We start from the raw sequence: 18,851 nt of genomic DNA, 5'->3' as shown, positions 1-18,851 counted from the left end.
ATTCTTAAGCAATCTATTGGTTGAGGATGAGGAATTGATTCCTCAGCTCAACGTCGCAGTCTCAGCTGAGGAAGAAAGGATTAAGAAACTGAAGAACCAATCGAAAGGCAAATCACCTACAGTGTCCCAGATCAGTCAGGAATCACCAGAACCAACTAAAGTACCTCATGGTAAAGTAGCGACCCTGAAAGAGGACCCCAAGTCAACCGACAGTACTAAATCAGAACTTCAAGAACTCAAGGCTGCAGTTGAAGCACTTAAGACTGAGGTTAAGGCTAGGTCTGCTACAACCCCCCAGCCCGAACAAGGAAGAGGAAACAGATGGAGCACCGGAAGAGGACAAGGAAGACGCGAAGTGAGACCGCGCCCACCCAAGTGATGATGTTTGCATTGACATTATAAGTACTTTGTGCTATCATTGAAGGAACAAGGACTTCTGTCCACACTTTTGCAAAGTGTGATAACTTGAAGATTAGCTGTTTATCGTGCACTCTGTGGACCTGTGCAACCCACAGATAGGAAGTCGATTTATGTCTACCAACAGTATTACGTATAGGATTTCTACGACTCAGAGATATTGTGAGCAGTTTAGTTTTCAAAGTGTCACGGAGGACATTTTTTTGAGGGGAGGAGAGTGTGAGGGTCGTGACCCATAATCCCCCTAGAGTTGTAACTTCCATAAGCCCTTGCGGTATAAGCGTAATAAACAAGAAAGCACATGGTCGAAAGTGTTGACTGTGTTTGTGGATTAGTTCACTGTTTCCCACTCGAGACGCTGTCGAGATCCTGCTTTGAAGCTCTATCGGCGAGCGAGTAACAAAAGCATGAACTATTGTGTTGATACATTAAATTCTGGGTTTTAACTAACTCGTATAATGACGTGTCCTTAGTCTTCCAGTGATCTGAAAGACAACATGAGTAATTGAAATCAAAAATATTTTGTTTAGACCCAATAAGCTCGAATTTTACGAAAAAAGGATAGAAAATCTATTTCCATTGGTATAGGAGAAACGGCACTTGGCTGGGATCGAAAGTGAGGTGACATTAACTTGAATCAAAATCCAAATGCAGTAAAAATGAGTCTCATTAACTTTGGTGTATTGCACTCCGGAGTTATAAGCTTTATTGGCCTTTTTTAGTTATGTTGATTTTGGTAAACATCTTATTCGGATAACTTGAAACTAAGCATGGCTACCATTGTATTGTAGGAGGCTTTTATCAAGACGAGATTGGGCAAACTGACTGCAAATTATGCAGCGTGGGTACTTACGTCCCGAAGGAAAGCTTTCCTGGAAGACGTGCAATTGACTGTCGCGCATGCCCATACGGTATGAGAACTGTGCCTTGGTTAAAAATAAAACGGCAGTCATTGTACTTTTTTCGTTAAAAGTGCGATTTAAACCTTGGATCATTCTAAATTAAGTTTCAAACCTATGTTGTGTAGCATGTTTAAAAAGTACATCAAGAAAGAGCATAAATTTGTCACGATTACCCTGGAGATGATCGAGATACAGATCTCACTTAGACATATGCGAAAGTTTCCCCTGCAAAATATAAAATGAATTGGAAAGTTATCCAAAAAGGCAGATGAGCAACATCAGCAAAATCAAAATAATAATAGATCGGACGTCCGTTTCCTCACAGGAAAACAAGTTTCAAAAGTAAATATCTTACCTGTAGAAGTTGAGTGAACACCGTAAATACCATATTAAGCCTTCCTTCATCTCAAATAAACCCCCGTTTATGAAGAAATTAAAATATAAAATCACTATCCCATTTTTTGCTTTTTTGTTTGAATTTCTGGTGTATTTTTAACATTATAATATTAATCTGGGAGCAAATTCACATTCAATAGTTGTTATCTTTGGAGATATATATCGGGAATCGATCCGTACACTTAATTGATCAGCAAAAAAACCATGCCAAATTGATAGATCATGAATAACGTTTGGTTAGATGTTGGCTTAAATCATCGGGAGCATATCACACATGCTTCAAGTATATAAAAGTGCTTCAAGAATATAATCCGTCCATTGGATAAACGCTCGCCCTGTAACTCTTGCAGTATAAAGCTATGAACTTGAACTTGGAGGATAGGTAGCTCATCTAAAACTATCGTGGGACTTAGAAATGACGATATTTTTCTGACTAGCCGTCCCCTTTTGGACAGCCATCTCACATTTAATGATTTTTACAAAACTTTTAAAACAATGAATAAAGAAAGCTGTAAAAATCTGAAAAACAATAAGTAACTGAAAAACAAAAATGATGTATGAAAAACTTTACTTGAGTGTCTTTGCTACAATAGCAGTAAAAAAATAATACGTAATGCGGGCATTATGAGATAAATTGAAAATAACAACATCTAAATATTAATATAAATATAGAAAATCTATAAAATGCTAAAATTTGTTAAACGTCAAAATCTAAAACAGCTCTCAAAAGCCCTTAAAAGCTCTGTCTGGGTCTGAATAGGGTTAATAGAAGATTTATTGTATCGCAAATTGACAATTTCAAGCCACAAACGCTTTTGTGCAAGTGATAGCTATACAAACAATGATGTGGAGATGAATGTTTCTAATACTATGTTTTTAAAGCTTTTAAAACATTTGTTTCTGTACTTTATAAACAGGTACCCTTTCTAATGTAACCGCTGGTTATCGTGCCTGTAGATGCCTTGACAATTTTTATCGTCTAGATCGTTTTGGAGGGTGCTTGCCATGCCCCGAAACCGGTGTGGTATGCAAGAATGACACGGCGATATTGGCGCCCAATTATTACTGGAAGTGGACCAATGAAACTGCAGAAGAATCATATGGAAGATTTCTTGACAATATTCTCACGCCCAACCGAGATTACAACGACAATTATTCCAAGTTTAATGGATCGCTTCCTACACCTCTTAAATGTCCCCATCTGGCATCCTGCAAAGGTGGCATTGACTCCGAATGTCAGAAAGGATATTTTGGCACCCTGTGTGCAAGCTGCACTACTGATCACTATCTTCGATTTAACACCTGCATAAAATGCCCCAATATGACAATCACTGCCCTCTCATCTGCCGGAGTGGTGATACTGTTTCTCGCGGTGTTCATGATGGTTCTTTGGGGCGACTCAAAGCATACTGATAATGACAGAACTGTCGCAGATGTCATCATGTCGTGCTTCAAGATTGTGTTGGGCTTTCATCAAGTTATCGCAGGGATTTTCTCGGCACTGGCACGTGTTCGATGGCCGATAACTCTGATCACAATGGAAAAATATTTAAAACTTGTCGAAGGGAATATTTTGCAGTTTGCCCCTTTGAGTTGCATTTATCCTAGTTTTCGTTTGGATCCATTTCTAGAGTTTGCCCTAGCAGTAGCAGTCAACATCGTGGTTGTTTCCTTGATCCTGTTTTATCTACTTGCAAAGCAACGCTACATCAACAAAATGGAGATTGTTATGAGCGAAAAAGTGAACAAAATATCAAGCCTGAAGAAGTCGTGCTACCGAAATATATTCTTATTTCTTTTATTGTCATATCCAATGACAAGTAAGAAGATAATTCACATTCTACCGCTGCCTGGGGTTTGTTTGAACATGTGCTTCACCAAAGACAGAAACGACTGTATTTCCCTCCTGAGGGCCGATTACTCAGTCCATTGCTTTACCGCTCGACACAATGTCTTCTGGCGCATTGCTGCTACGTTTTTGCTGTACCCTATAGCCTTCCCGCTATTGGTGCTGCTATTCCTTTACAAGTACCGGGATTCTCAAGTACATGCAGAAATCGCCTTTGCTTTGAGAGTGTATTTTGAAAACTACAAAAAGACATACTGGTTTTGGGAGATAGCTGAAATGTATTGGAAGCTAATGCTGATCTCGTTGATCCTTCTTTTTGAATCTGAAAGCCGCTCCCGTATCGGATTTTCCGTGGCCACAGCCAGTGCTTTTGGAATTGCCCACACCATCTTCCGTCCAATAAAAGGGAAATTTGAAGATCGCCTCCAGACGTACGCATTGTGGATAGTATTCTTTAACGTTTGCCTTGGTGCAATTTATTCGCAGCCTGAAGTCAACGATGCTCGCAGTGAAAACGAATCCATCTTTGTCAATATCCTCTTTGTGTTCCTCAACAGCTCGGTACTGCTTGTAACCTTGGGTAAGTTTCAGTCTTTCTGTCTAGACAGATAGCAATTAGCTTATAACGTTTCGTAGATATCTCTGTAGCGAACATGAACAAGAATGGTTCAGGGTCCATTGTCCAAAGCTCACGTTAAATGAACACCCTTCAGTTTCTACATTTACACAACTGTACGGTACTGAGGACGGGTGAAGAAGCAAGAAATTAAGACAAATTCTGTCGCCCAAAGGTTTTGCTTCATGTTGTTTATTTTCCTCTTCTGTTAAGGACGTTAATCCCGGTGTGCTACTGATTCAATATAAAAGTCAAAACAGAAATGTCACTTAGATTGCCATATCATAACTTTCTTTGATGCTTTTTATTCCACGTATATGTTATTTCAAATCTTATTGAAATTGCTTTTTTCTCTTCCGACAAATTGGTGGAAGTCTATGTTGCAAGGAAATGTTAAGTCCCGTTACTAATCATCAATCTTCTACCTTTCTTTAACCGTGATACGTGTCCAAATGTGTGATTCTGACCTGTTGTATTTCTCGTGCAATGAATAGCGACATACTGTAGATCAGCCTATTTATATAAACATCCTTATTTGCTTTTCTAGGGAAGGGTATTCTCCACATGCGACACTTCTGCGGAAATGTTTCTACTTGCTTTGGACGATGCTTCCAAGTTCTTTGTCAAAGCTGCAGGGATCTAAAGAGAAAAGCAATTCGCCAAAGGCAGGATTTGGTATCAGTGTCTCCTTCAGAGGTTTCTATCGAAGAACTTATCCAGCAACCAACATGACAAATTCAAGGGATTTAAAGTTCAAAACTCTTTTGTGGTCCTGGTTGTGAAGAAAGCTATTTAGACTGCACTTTATCGAATTTTAGCTAAGCCAGGGGAGAGCTGTCAAGGACTTTAAACGATACTAAAAAGTGGTTTTAACTGCATGCTCCCATTTACCATGTAACCTAAATATCTTTATATATATATATATATATATATATATATATATATATATATGCTTGCTCTTCTGTATGTAATGGGGAATTCTACGGAAGTCTTTAACGACAAACAGTTCTTTCTTTTTCGTAAAAGTGCTGAAGTCAGCATTTTTGTTCGAGATCCAAGGCTACTTATCTTTGAAAAATGGATGACTACTGTTTTTTTCTTTGTGGATGCCAATAGTCCTTGCTAAGATCTGCTAAGTAAGGTGCAGGTAGCTGTTGACATCGGTTAAGATGCGTTTGTTCTGAGTTAGTGTACCCGCTTTCCGGAGTCAGTGGTTGAAAATAGTTTGAAAGTTACAAACGACTTATTTACAATATAAACAAAACCCTACAAACAGACCTCAAACAGACCGACTTAATTTGGCAAACCCTGGACGGATCAAAACTTACTAAAACCGACCAATGACTGCTGGCAATTTCTACAGGAGTCGTTCAGCCAATACCATGATGGCTAAACTGACCAATCACTTTCAACGGACTACCATCGACTGACAAACTCTACTCACTTTACTCTGAAGATTACTTCCGTTTGGGTTGACGAAACATATGAGTTATCAACAACAGTTCTTTTCAGAGCTACTCTCACCCGGACGATCACACAATACGAACTAAACAAATAGTTTTATAGCAACTGTGGATTATCGCATTTTTAAGGTTTTCGACCTCTAATCCCCAACTAGAATAGAACCAAAACTAAATTGTGTTAAAATCTTAATTTAGGATGTAATCATAATAAATTAACCCTGGACACTCCGTGTAAACTGGTGCCTCCCACTTCCCGCTTTCATGGGAATAACACGACATCAGAATCAATAGTCCTTAATTCAGTATTTAGCGTTAAACAGCTTTTAACCAGTTATAAACTAGTTATTGCTTGTTTTTTGAACTTGAACTTGACCTTTACTTTCTTTTCTTTTTTTATATGGTTACAAGAATTGCTTGCCCCCGCAACTGGTTCAAGGACTAATCGAGGCGGGGCCAAGAGTTGATATTAGGAAAGAAAAAAGAGAAGGAAGGAAAGAAAAGAAATAATGATAAGTAATGATAATTTACAGCAAAATTTATCCAATATGTTTAATTACTTCTAATTTAAGTCTTTAATTTACTTCAGCATTAAGAAGTTATTAAAAAAGTATTCATTAGACATTGGGCAATAGATGTATTAGGTAGTTTTAAGTTGACGAATTTTTTTTTTTTTTTTTTTTTTTACCGTGTTTAAATGAAGATTATGTATGAACTTCAGAAACGAATGCATTTTTTTTTTCTGCGCTTTTTCGTGGAATTATTTATAGGTAGTGTTTTTACGTTGAAGATGGCCCACTAATATTATGGCTCCGTTCACAACAAACCTGATGAGAACTATCATTTAAAGGTAACTAATAGAAAGAGAATCATTTTTTCTTCACAACGTTGTTTTGAACCAGTCATTGTCTGAGGATCCTTTAAATAAAATCTGAAATTATTGAAAATTATTTATGGCAAGGTAGTCTTGAGGTACATCCGAGCGTCCTAATTGGTTTTTTCTTAGTATCTTACAGTCCGTACAGTCACGACCGGCCCTCGCGCTCGGTTAATTAGAGGTTACTATTTTCTTCAAACTTGTGTATTTTGGGATATTTTGCCTTCACTAAACAATAGAAAGACACCCAAAAGCCATAAGGTATTTATGCGTTGGTAAGCCTGGCCCATTACGGAAAGATGAAGGTAAGGCTTGAGCTAACGGGTACAAAGACTTGGATACTTCAAGCCTGCTTGCTAAAGAATCTTTCACGTAAATGTTCTTAGCTATAACGAAAGCCCAACTATCATAACGCAGAAGATTCCTCTCGGATACATAATAGCTATAATCCTTCTGCATTGTAATGTCTGTACTCAGACCACATCAAAGTCGCCCCTCCACTACCCTCATTCGACGTTGTTTTGAACTGAAAATAACGCATGCAATTGTTGTGATATCCAATGCTACATTGCCAGAGGGGAGGGAGATAACCATCATTCATTTTAAAAAAATTTGCATCAGTATTTTTCAAACGTTTCTCAACTATAGTTCTGTTCAGGGCTGTAGCCGCCAAAGTAGCTCCATCTGACGAAGTTGAACCCACGCGGGTGGAGGGTCGGGCTGGGGACACAGCCTAGGGACTGGCCTACCTCTGATGGTTTGCTGGGTACCAGCTGTCAAAAGCATCGGGAAGGGTAGGATGTCTTTTACCGACACCTTCACTTAGCTAAACTTGAGTTTCCAGTGTTAAATAACGTTGATTTTGACTGTGTGTCTGGGCACTTTGATCAGTTGTTTAAGAATTCTTTAGGGTTCTGTGTTGACAACGGGACCTTGCTTGAGAAGCACATAATACGTCATGCGTGACGAGCTAATCGTCTAACTAGCGGGTGGTACCTGGGGCCGCTGGGACTTTCTTTGAGTCTTTGTGGGTATCTATTTGTGATATACGTAGGAAAGCTAGTCGGCTCATTAACAGAAACAAGGCGCTTATGAGTGCCTGTAACGTAACAGATCTAAGCACATTTTATTCTGAATTGTTAAAAGTCTGGGCCTTCTACGTATAGAATAGGCAAGCATATAAGCAAAAACATGTGTTACATCGCCACTGCAACAGTAACAGATCCCCCTCTCCTCCGCCTCGCGATTTTTCAGTCCTACCGTTTTTTCTAAGGCAGCTGAGACGAAAACTTCAGAAAACTGTGGATCTCTACTACGGGTAACGTGTAATTTTGAAAACTTGAAAATGCTGCAACAAAACATTACTACGCTTCTTAATTGAAAGAACTCATTACTACGCTTCTTAATTGTTCAGTAAACTTTAAGAAAAATCTTAAAACAAAGATGCTTAACGAGTTTTTGAAACAAGAATAGTGCTACACTTTTTAATTCATTGTATTTACAATGAATTGTAAATAAGGTTGTTTGTTTACAAAACTGCTTCTCCCTCCAAACAGGTCCACATAACTTGATCTTGATTGTAGAGTTCACCTTTGCCATAGACGGTTCCCTGATAGGTTTGTAAAAAAAAAAGACCAAAAACAGGTTAGAAGCTAGTTGTATCAGTAACCGAGAGATACGGCACTTAATAGTACTCGCCGTGCGTCATTAGCAAAACTCTGCGTGGTTTAAAATTATAAAATTTATATTTAGAGAGGAAGCAACCTCAACCCTCGGAGCAAGGCGTGACGGAACCAACAAAAAATTGACCCAACATATGGCACCGGGCGGGAATCGAACATGGTCCACATTTATGGGAGGCGAGCGCTCTCACAACTACGTCAGCCCTCCATCCAAATCAGATCGCGATTATTCAAATGTTTAATTAACAATTATTCCTTGAGCGCGCGTTGGATATGAGATGGTAAATAGCCAACGAGGCCAGTAGGGCCGAGTTGGCTATAACCAATCTCATATCCAACAAGCGCGAATGGAATAATTGTTTTATTAAATTCGGTGCGTTTGTATTCTTGGAAATATAACTTAATTTTATTGGATTTTAATTTTACCGTGAAACGACCGGAAGTCGATGTGACAAAAACAACAACAAGTGGGAAATCACATGACATGCGCGCCGTTTGTAAAATTAGTTGAATGAAAAATTTGAAAGCGAAGCAAGCGAATTTGCTGAATGAAATTGCAATCAAGTAGAATTCAAGAAACGTCTATCAAATGAAGGAGATATAACCTTGGTCAGAAAGTTTGAAAAGCGTTCATGTTCGAGTCATGGAGAAGAGCCAAATAATTGTGCACTTGCACATTGCCATTGTAATAATGCTGCGGAAAACTTTGATCGCCATGTGACACAGACGTTGTGCCAAAATTATTCTCGACAAGATCTCTCTCAGGATTCCCTTGCTTTGAAAGCCTTGGCATTTCGAGCTGTATGTGTGGAGCTCATTGTTGGTCAGTTTTAGAGTAAAGGACAGAAACTATCTTAGCGTCAGATTCATCCTCAGAATCTCCGAGGCCACACTGGTGGTTTTTCGTGGCTGGTAAAGAACCGGGCTTACTTCGGTTCAGCTCAAAACACTCAACTCCTTGAGGTGTTTTTCGCAAGGACAGAATTGTTGGCGCTAGCTGTCGTTGATTCTCTCGTCGTCGTCGGCCAAAAAAGAGACTGAGATGAAACTAGGTCGTCCTCTGTAGCTGTGCGGGATTCTTGCTCTCGGCCGATCCGAGCTTGCTTAGTCGAACAGTTTCCTCGTCTGCTCATTGGAAACTGGTTTCTTATGGACTACGCCGGCAATTATGCCTGTTTTCCTGCTGCCTTTTACAAATGCATACGCTCTAATAATTTATTTGCCTGGTCAGAGATAATGGAAAACGGTTTGTTATGCGGCGGCGTGCTAAGGAAATGATCAACTGGCGGCTTTAATGGATTTAATCAATGAACTTTTGCAACACGTGTCATCTTTCTTCCTCGCAGACGAGTAAAAACACTTCAACTGAACATTCAGTTCTTCTTTTGACATTTCTTATATCGGTTTCGAAAATTTGGTGCCACCAGGACTAGCAAGCCATTCTGTTACGGTAAAATTTGTTTTTGTTACATAATCCTCATGAATACGTAAAATCTCGCCGGTCATATTAAATTTTGCAACTTTAAGGGAAACTTAACGTATACGTACCGTTAAATAATCTTATCTCGAACTTTGTGGCTTTTTTGTTGTTACTGGGACGACATTGTCCATAATTTCCTGTATTTCCTGTGTAGAGAGCTCACCGAATGTGCTTTTTTTCATCCATTTTTTTTGTCGACAAAACTTCGCTTCACGCGAAAAAGCTCATGCCGAGCGACATTTGCCGCTTTCATTTCCATATAAGGTCAAACGCAGGTATAATGGCTGGTAACCGAGATCCAGTGAACCAATCAGAAAGCTAGAATTGCATTATCCGAGGATGAGAATTTAATAACAATTATTATCCATCCAAGAGGATACATTCAGAGTAGAATAATTGGTTTTGTATACCAGTACCAAGCCAGCAAAATATCTGGTTCCAAAATTTTCTTTTAAGGTATCCTGATACCCCAATTGACCACCATCGTTGGTGCCGCTTTACGGTCGGACGTTTCATGCAAACCCAAGTAAACTACATTGTCTAAAAGCTGAAGAATTGTAGATTACGAAAGTATATTTAATTACTCAAATACAAAAAAAAAAACATTAAGGTTTTCAGAAAATAGCGCCCTATTTCCCAAAGTATGGAGGTTCACCAACCAAGTTCGTTTCCGGTCGCATTTGACCGGGAGAACGCGATCAACTTCTTGACACCTTTCTCTTAAAAACGGGAAATTTTAATTACTTGTCTGGTTTGTTTTTGACGGACACTTAAACTTTGAGTTTTGATAAAACATGCATTCTCTTCACGAAAATAGTCGTAACTTTTGAAAGAAGCAAAACTAAGAATTCCCCGACAGGTTTTTTTTTGTCTGATTATTGGGCACCATTCTCTCCAAATTTCAGCGATTACGTTGAAAACTCGCCGGAAACGAACTCCAAATGTGTGCCTCGCTCACTGAAATTTTCTGTTTCTTTCTTTCGATTTTCATAACGCCTTATCTTAGACGTAGACAACGAAAAAGTCCGCTCGTAGACATGAAGGAAACTCACGAGATGCTGATTGGGTTGATACTGTTTATATCAAGCGTTTTCCTCGTCCAGGGCAAGCAACTTCTCCTGCTCCAAGCAGGAACCTCTGCCGCTAGCAGCTAACGCACCAGCCCAATTCTGATCGAATGTTTTTGAAACCTTTTCCCCCGATGTTTTCCTCTGTGGCGCTTTCTTCGTACTTGCAAATGGACACGAACTTTTGCGTTTCTTCGACGACATATTTAAACTTAAATCAACGATCTACAAACGGAGAACACCGAGGCAAGCTCGTCGAATATACCAAACATGAACGTTTGGTAATCTTTCATACGCGGCAATCTGTCACGCAACTTTTAATGCAAGTTTACTTCTCGTGAAAATCCGTTAACTGCTATCAATTAGAGATAATTATGCAAAGAAACGTTTTTCGTTTGTAACTTTGCAGTGTCAATCTTTTTTCATAGACTTCTTTTAAATGAAAGATCGCAATAAGATCTATCTGAAAGAGCGAGAAACTTTTTATTGAAAAGTGGTCAATTTTGAGGTATAGTCATACCTTAAGACGAATATTGACAGATCCTTATCAAACGGAAACACTTAGTCCGCACCACAGGCAGACGTGCATGTAATTCTCAGTCGCGCTTTAAAAACTACATTAAAATTATAATACATTAAAAACATAAACCGTAAAAAACAAAATGACGTGGATAAAAACGCAAAACGATCTAAAAATAAATTAATAAATAATAATAATAACAATAATAATAATAATAATTATAATAATAACAACAACAACAAAAACAACAACAACAGCGGCGGCGGCGGCGGAGATGTACGAACATGGCGTTTCCACACTAGGCTCTGTAAATTTCTGCGAAACATTTCGACAAATATCTGCAGTCTGGGAAAACGCACAAACCTAAAACCTGGAGAAGAGTCTTCTCTATCTATTTTCTATAAGATCACAATTTCTTGACCTTAACCGCTAGATGGTTTTCGACTTATTTTTTATTGCGTGACAGAGAAAACGATCTATAGGCTAAAGCTAGCTTTCGCTGCATAATCTCGTGAGCACATAACGTGTCTATATATGATATTTATCATATCAGAGTATAAAAGACGTAGCGACTGGTATTTTATCCCTTAAATATGACATTGATTACTGTACCTTTAAGCCAGGAGGAACAGCTCTAATACCATCGTAGTTGTATTTCAAGGTATAGGTTTCTATGCAAAACAAAAAGAACAAAACAAACAAGCAACGTATGATTTCTTGGAAACTCGCTCTGTCGAGTTAATAGAAGGAAATAGTTAAGCCACAATACTACATCATTGGTCAGTTTAATATTTTAAAAATACTTCAATGACTTTGATTTATCGCCACTCACTTTATTCTGATGAATAATTCAACCGATGGGACAGTCTGGGAACTCTTAACCTTTGTAGCAGTGGTTTCTGGTTTGTGAGAGAGCGTAAAGGGCTTTGGAAAGAAAACACGTCTAAGTACGCTGGGGGGAGCGCTTAATTTTAACCGTTTTTACACCGGAGGGCGAGTTACAAGTGCTCAAACGGGGCTACCGATAACCATTCAAGTACGAAGATTTTGTTATAGTTTTCAGTACACGGGAAATATCGAGAAAATCCGGTAGAAGGATACGGCTTGCTTTCACATTTTCAAATACGGGTTGAACCAGCAAAGCGGTGTCTTACTCGGCTTAACATTAATTTCTAGTTTCTCAATATTATAAAAGCGAAGGAATTGAACGCCGTGCGTAAGTTAAGATTAACTACCATTTGCTCAGACATGAAATACTAAAACACACAGAGCGAATTTTACTACGATAATGTACTTAACTCACGACATCTTACTGCATGAGACACTGTCTTAGTTAAGCCGCGCCAATTTGGCCGCGACCCGCGCTGATTAGACACTCCCCGCACATAACAACTTTTTGCATTTTCCCAGCTTTTGTGCAAGGTCAACCCCCAAAGTAGTCAACAAAACATACAACAAAGATCTTTGCCAGGTTTCTTATTCTTTTCCTTCTGTTATATAATTAACTATGATCGAGTTAAATCCTACAATTAAAATACCTAAAAGTGAACACTTGTAAACGCAATCACCGCTGAGTGGACTGGAACGCCCGCTCTATGATTTGTTAAAACTGGCAGAATGCCCGGGCCATTGTCAAGTGGCTGTAGCGGGAGCGTACATATGAAGAGTATAGGGCCATCAATGGGAAGAGAATGCGCTATAAAGTACGAGAATAGGATCATCTTTGCAGGTGTAGGTCAGATTCAGTTTTTCTCCTGAGAGGGAACAAGTTCTTCAATCGAGCACCTTTACTTGCTACCACGCTACCAAGAAAAACATGATCATCGTCTTGTGTTGCTAACCAACATATTTTTTGTCCACCAGTTTTTATTGACATTCGAGTTTCTCCAAATAGTTAGAATGTCGAATTGTACTGCGAAGATCCCTGTCAATATTAATTTTTACCATAACTGCAGAAATAGGCGGAAATAGGCGGACAGACAGGACATATCAATTTGTAATTTATGTTGACACAAGGAGAGAGAGCGGACAATTTGACAACTTTTTTACTGTAAAAGGCAAATTGACGTCAGTTTTTCATGCGTCTGTTCCGTTATTGGCAACAACTTTCGTCATAACATTGTCAAAGTAGTCTGTGGATCTACAGCTACTTTGACAATATTATGAATAAATTCACGATCAATAACAGGACAAAGGCACGAAAAACTGACGTAAATTTGTTAAACAGCGCTTCGTCTTGCCCCATTCCCACTCCCCACGAAAGATTTTCAGTTGACACTACTTACCTCCTTTTGCTAAATTACAAATTTGGGGCCATTTATTGCATTGCATGCTCGGTGCTTCTCTGAATATGATGTGTCCGTCGTTTTCTGAGATCAGTTCGAACTGCAGAGTTGATGAAAAGATGTCTACAACTATTACCCAAGAAAAATGCCAAACGTTTAGCAATGATATAAATCTTTTATTTGACGTGCTTATTCTTACTAACTTGGCAAATATAGTGTTGTTTCTGTGCAGTCTTCACAACTTCAAAGGTTCATTATCATCTGTATTTTACAGTCCCCTACCTAAGATGAGACTTGCCTAGAGTTGACTTTGTTCTGACACAAACCTAGCTACTATTCAAATATATATTGTGCTGTTATCCTATTCTCTATCAACATAAGATAAACCCTCGATAAGCCCAGTCCCTGCCTTCAGGAAGAGGTTCGGCTACATTTCACAGAACTTTTAAATGGTAAGTCTGATGTAAGCGGACTGATTGTATGAAAAAGGCGGCAAAAATTTGCGATTGGAGATCACTTTGTGCTTTGAACGCAACAGGGGAGAAAATTAAACGAGACAGAACTTTTTTTCTCGCACTGATAGACTCCTCGCACAAACTCCTCTCAACTCCTCTATATTGAGGACAATTTTGGCAAAAGATGAAGGATTACAGGACCGTAGATATATTGTCATCTAACGTCCCCGTTGGAGACGTTAGATGTATATAAAATATCTTTTGGGAAAAAAAGAGTATCGATCATATTGATAAATCAGTTGAAATTTAGGGTGATAAAGCATGGATTCTCTCCGGAATAAGGCAGTTACATTGTTTGACATTTTAAAGAACCATGTCATCAGACTTACCAGGAGTGAAAGAGACCGTAACATTTGCTGGTTTACCGGGCTTCAGCTCGGGCCATGGCGTAATTTTGTACTTGAAGGTTTTGTCTGGCGGTCCTGTAAAAGTATAAGAAGATCATCCTGTAACCACACAACCATTAACAACACACGGAGTGAGTTAGCGGGCATTGAGCAACTACTAATAATTACTAAAAGATATTGAGTTTATCACGGCTCAGCACATGTGCAAGCTACAACTTCATTACTCATGAAACAGATGACCAGCGTGGAAATTTGGCTTTGTGGATTTTGAGGTCAGTCACAAACAGAGCCCTGTTGTATGTTACGACTCCGATCCGTACATAAAGTACATTTTAATTGAGTCGCAGTATGGCTACACTAAACCTAGAAGAATGACTGATGCCCAAGTTTTACGTGAGATGTCAATGGATTTACACAGAAAGTGTCAAATTTAGTATTACATTTTTTTTTTTTTTTTTTTTGCTTATTTTGACAGCGCTTGCCTGATTCCAAGAGATTATGATAACTGACCATGAATATAGCTTACTCTTACCGCAATATCTTAGATATTTGACTTCAAATCCAACGGACAGCAGAACACAGACTGAGAGGTAAATGAAAATCAGGCGCTGAGTGTTTGTTACCATGCTTCAAGGAAGATCAGGATGCCTAACAACAAAACACAGTCGTGATCAGCACAAAGGGACATGTACTTCAAAATCTTGGAACATTACTCGAACGTGGGGCCTTTCCTTACTTTGACAAACACGAACACACAATTTGACGTAATCTATTGTCTATAAAAGGATTAATCAAGCCATACTATATGAGGATTATACGGATTAAGTTCTTCCTACTGGCATCCTATTTGCATGCATGTAGATATTTATATATTTGATGCAAGTAAAGTTATTATGAGTAAATGAAAAACTCCAAGCAAACTCATCGGTTTTATGCGTAGCAAAGATTTTTGATCAATTCATGCATGAAAATCACCCCACTGTCCGGCGTTGCTCGTCGTGGAACACAAAATTACAGCGAAAGCAGAATCCAACTACGAAATCCAAATATTCAAATCTCTAATAAAGTCAAGTCAAGCCTGTGAGCCGAAAAAGTTGAATATTTTAGGAGTTGAAAGAGCCGCTAGGAGAACAAAAAGTTTATTGGATGATCGCCCGACCGACAGCTCCTTTACATAATCTAATCATTGCTGTAACTCCCACTAACTACGCTACACACTAAGCTATTACTCGTTAAAATGTCAATCATTCTACGATTTTGCGAGACTTTTCAAAAGAACGGGTCATTTCCCTGCGCACTCTTAAAGAGCTGGGCGTACATGCAGGGGTAGGCTTTCTTCTTTTGTCATTTATCCGGGTGCACTTGCACGTGAATTTCAGTGCCAACGTTTTTGCGATAATCAATTGTGCTAATCAACTATGGATTTTGTTGTGAGATACAAATAGAAGTAGGAATCCCTATCAAGGGGTAGTTGTATGTTATCCGAAGTCACAAAACACAGTATTCCTCGATGAGTATCCGAAGTCAACGTTTTTGCAATGGTTGTTACCATTTGTTTTGATGATTCTTTATATTTGTGATGATTCTTTATATTTCCTTTCCCTATTTTCAGCGCGCGAAATCCCGCCAGCTACGCATGCTAATGAGGCTAGAAAGGCGAAAATTGAGCAGTTAAAATTCAAGCAACCTTCCACAATAACTTGATGGAACACCCCTCAATGAATATATTTAATTGTGTTCGAGACGACGATAGCGAAACGTTTAAACCAGGCATTACTTATTTTAGAGGAATTTGCATTGCAACGAAAGTCCTTATTTTATTTCACCAAAATTGTTCGCCTACAGTTTGGCTTTGATCTATGATTTGCATCGAACACCATTACGGCAAAACAAGATTACAATCTACAAATCGCAAACAAAACCTAATACGATAAAGGGAAGAGAACTTACCTTGTTTGACGGCGCAAGCAAAATGCAGCTTGTATGTGTCAGTCAAGCATTGGAATCCTTTCTAAAGCGTTTCTTCGCAGTATCGAAAGTAACACGACATGACGTCATGCAAAGAGACACGTCAAGAGGTATTGTGATAAATTTAAATAACTTAATGAACTTGAAACAGGAACTGTTTACAAAGTTTCGGCCTTCCTGTCACATTTCAACGAGCTCTTTCGGGCAGCTGAAACACAGAGGAAGACCGACGTGAACAGGAAGTAGCATTTTCCTCCTTTTGGCGTGTATTATCGACTCTTTGTTGAGATAATCAAGTTGTCAATGGTAAAACGACAGTTTTGTAACTCAGTAGTGGGGCAAGAAAACTTGCCCAAAGCAAGAACATAGACTTCTACTCTGTGTCGCGGCTCACTGCCAAGGCTTCGTAAACAATGCCGGGGTAATTTTGTGTGGTCGAAACTAAAGATGGATTTAAAGTTAATAAATCAGCAAATTCGCAGCATGGCAAAAATTAATGAGTTTGTTTGATTCTTTCCTTTTATATCTAACATATACGATTCAAAAATTCCTACAGCACGAGAAAGCGACTAATATATATAGAGAAGAATCACCCCTTTTTACCAGCGAGTTTCCAGTCGGACGTGAGATGTTGCACTCTTTGTATGACGTCATGCCTTGATACTGTCGGTTTCAAGATATTGAGAAGCAACGCTTTAGAAAGGCTTCCTTTGCTTGACTGACACTTACACGCAGCATTTCGCTTTTGCCGTCAAACAAGGTAAGTTCTCTTCCTTTTATCGCATTGGGCTTTATTTGCAATTTGTAGATTGTAATCGTGTTTTTGCCTTTCTAGCCTTCGTAGCTAGCGGCACTTCGCGAGCGAGTACTTTTGCAGATTTTAGAAAGGAAATATAGAGAATTTTCAAAACAAATGGTGGCAACCATCGCAGAAACGTTGACTTCGCATACTCACCTAGGAATACTCTGTTTTGTGACTACGAATAACAAACAACTAACCCGTGAAAGAGATTCTATCCTATTTGTAACTCACAACTAAATCCATAGTTGATTAGTTCAATTGATTATCGCAATAACTTTAGAAAATCCACGTGAAAGTAGTGCGCCTGGATAAAAAGGCAAAGGAAGCTAATCAAGCCTATAGAAATGAGCAAAAACCTCAAAAGATGCGTGACACTGTACCTGCGTATATACCTTCACATATCTCACCTTTTACTAAGTTGCGTTGTTCGCTTTGTCTGTCTTCTCTGCTTTTAACGAGCTTGTATGTTCTTAAGGTAGGGAGGCGCGGTGGCCACATGGTTAGTGCGCTCGTCTCCGGATCGAGCGGTCCGGGTTCGAGCCCTGGCCGGGGACATTGTGTTGTGTTCTTGGGCAAGACACTTTACTCTCACAGCGCCTCTCTCCACCCAGGTGTATAAATGGGTACCGCGAACTTAATGCTAGGGGTAACCCTGCGATGGACTAGCATCCCATCCAGGGGGGAGTAGAAATACTCCTAGTCGCTTCATGCTACAGAAACCGGGATAAGCTCCGGCCTGATGGGCCACTTGGCTCGCATGCAGACTTTATGCAGATCTTCTTAAGGTTAGTAGCACCATTAGATTGAAAGCCGTTGGAAACCCAAGACTCTCGTTAGCTCAGTCTTCTATTAGCACGTTGGCAGACTATGAAGTGTGCAATACTTGTTCACCACTCACTGAACCTAAGGAAGACGTAATCTTGGACTATCACGTTTTCAATAGCTTAAGGAATTTAATGATTCAACCATTCTGCCTGGCAGTGAAGGCTACATCATCTAATGACTGCGCTTATACATCTCGTACAGTTTATACTCATTGTTAATTATATTCACTGTGATATAACGGCTAGCTCGAAAGGTTCTGTCCCTTCCGCCACTACACAGTTCTTTCTTGTTCAATGAAATTTCGCATTTGTGTTCTGCTTTTCAGCTAAAATAGTTTTTTATTGTAGTAGAACAAAGTGCATTAAATGAATGGCTTGAACTTGGACATAATTCAGACAATACATTCACGCTTTCTCTCAGCAGATGGGTAAACTGACAAAGTTCGTTTTAGTGGGTTGGTTTGTGGCGTTTGGTTTGTGCTGTCTGAAAGATGTTCATCCGGAGAAATGTTCCTGCGTGTCTTTTGGCCACACCCGAATCATTGTAACGTGTACAGGAATTAAGCAAGTGCCACGTGATTTACCGTCCAATACAGCAATGCTGTAAGCGCATTAGAGACGAAATTACATTTATAAACCTTAAAACATACGGCAAACTGTAATCTTTGATATTTTGCAGAACCCTCCACAGACGAGTCAAATTACGACAAATTAGTTAGATATCCCCAGTTGTATTTGTAGTCAATTGCTTGGGGAACTTATTTATCCACTAAAGTTGTTTGCCTCCACAACGCTCCCAAATATTGCCTGTTTTCTTAATCTTATATGGTCAAGTAAAGTAAAA

The 18,851-nt window shown here is 39.1% G+C and overlaps 3 protein-coding genes across 3 annotated transcripts in view; 2 read left to right on the top strand and 1 right to left on the bottom strand.

Moving 5' to 3' along the window:
* The first annotated feature begins 2,955 nt into the window (after positions 1-2,955).
* On the top strand, positions 2,956-5,105 carry LOC145486314 (uncharacterized). Its single transcript, XM_081464956.1, has 2 exons — positions 2,956-4,144; positions 4,728-5,105. Exons 1-2 carry the CDS (start codon positions 3,037-3,039, stop codon positions 4,910-4,912), a joined length of 1,293 nt encoding a protein of 430 aa, XP_081321082.1. The 5' UTR covers positions 2,956-3,036; the 3' UTR covers positions 4,913-5,105.
* A 1,235-nt stretch (positions 5,106-6,340) lies between these two features.
* LOC145486349 (uncharacterized) lies at positions 6,341-16,222 on the bottom strand. The gene is made up of 5 exons (XM_081464993.1): positions 14,946-16,222; positions 14,396-14,488; positions 13,552-13,680; positions 11,879-11,937; positions 6,341-8,126 (listed from the first exon to the last, which is right to left on the bottom strand). The coding sequence occupies exons 1-5, from the start codon at positions 15,037-15,039 to the stop codon at positions 8,046-8,048; spliced, it is 456 nt and encodes a 151-aa protein (XP_081321119.1). The 5' UTR covers positions 15,040-16,222; the 3' UTR covers positions 6,341-8,045.
* A 902-nt stretch (positions 16,223-17,124) lies between these two features.
* Positions 17,125-18,851, top strand: part of LOC145486359 (leucine-rich repeat-containing protein 3-like) — a 4,256-nt gene continuing 2,529 nt past the window's right edge. The window contains exons 1-2 of the mRNA XM_081464999.1: positions 17,125-17,141; positions 18,432-18,610. Of these exons, the coding sequence (XP_081321125.1) occupies positions 18,432-18,610 (179 nt within the window). The 5' untranslated portion in view covers positions 17,125-17,141. The remainder of the gene's footprint in view (positions 17,142-18,431; positions 18,611-18,851) is intronic.

This window comes from Orbicella franksi, chromosome 1, assembly GCF_964199315.1.
Source record: "Orbicella franksi chromosome 1, jaOrbFran1.1, whole genome shotgun sequence".
Lineage (NCBI taxonomy): Eukaryota > Metazoa > Cnidaria > Anthozoa > Scleractinia > Merulinidae > Orbicella > Orbicella franksi.
The sequence above is the reverse complement of the archived record's forward strand: the minus strand, read 5'-3'. Positions and strand labels throughout refer to the sequence as shown.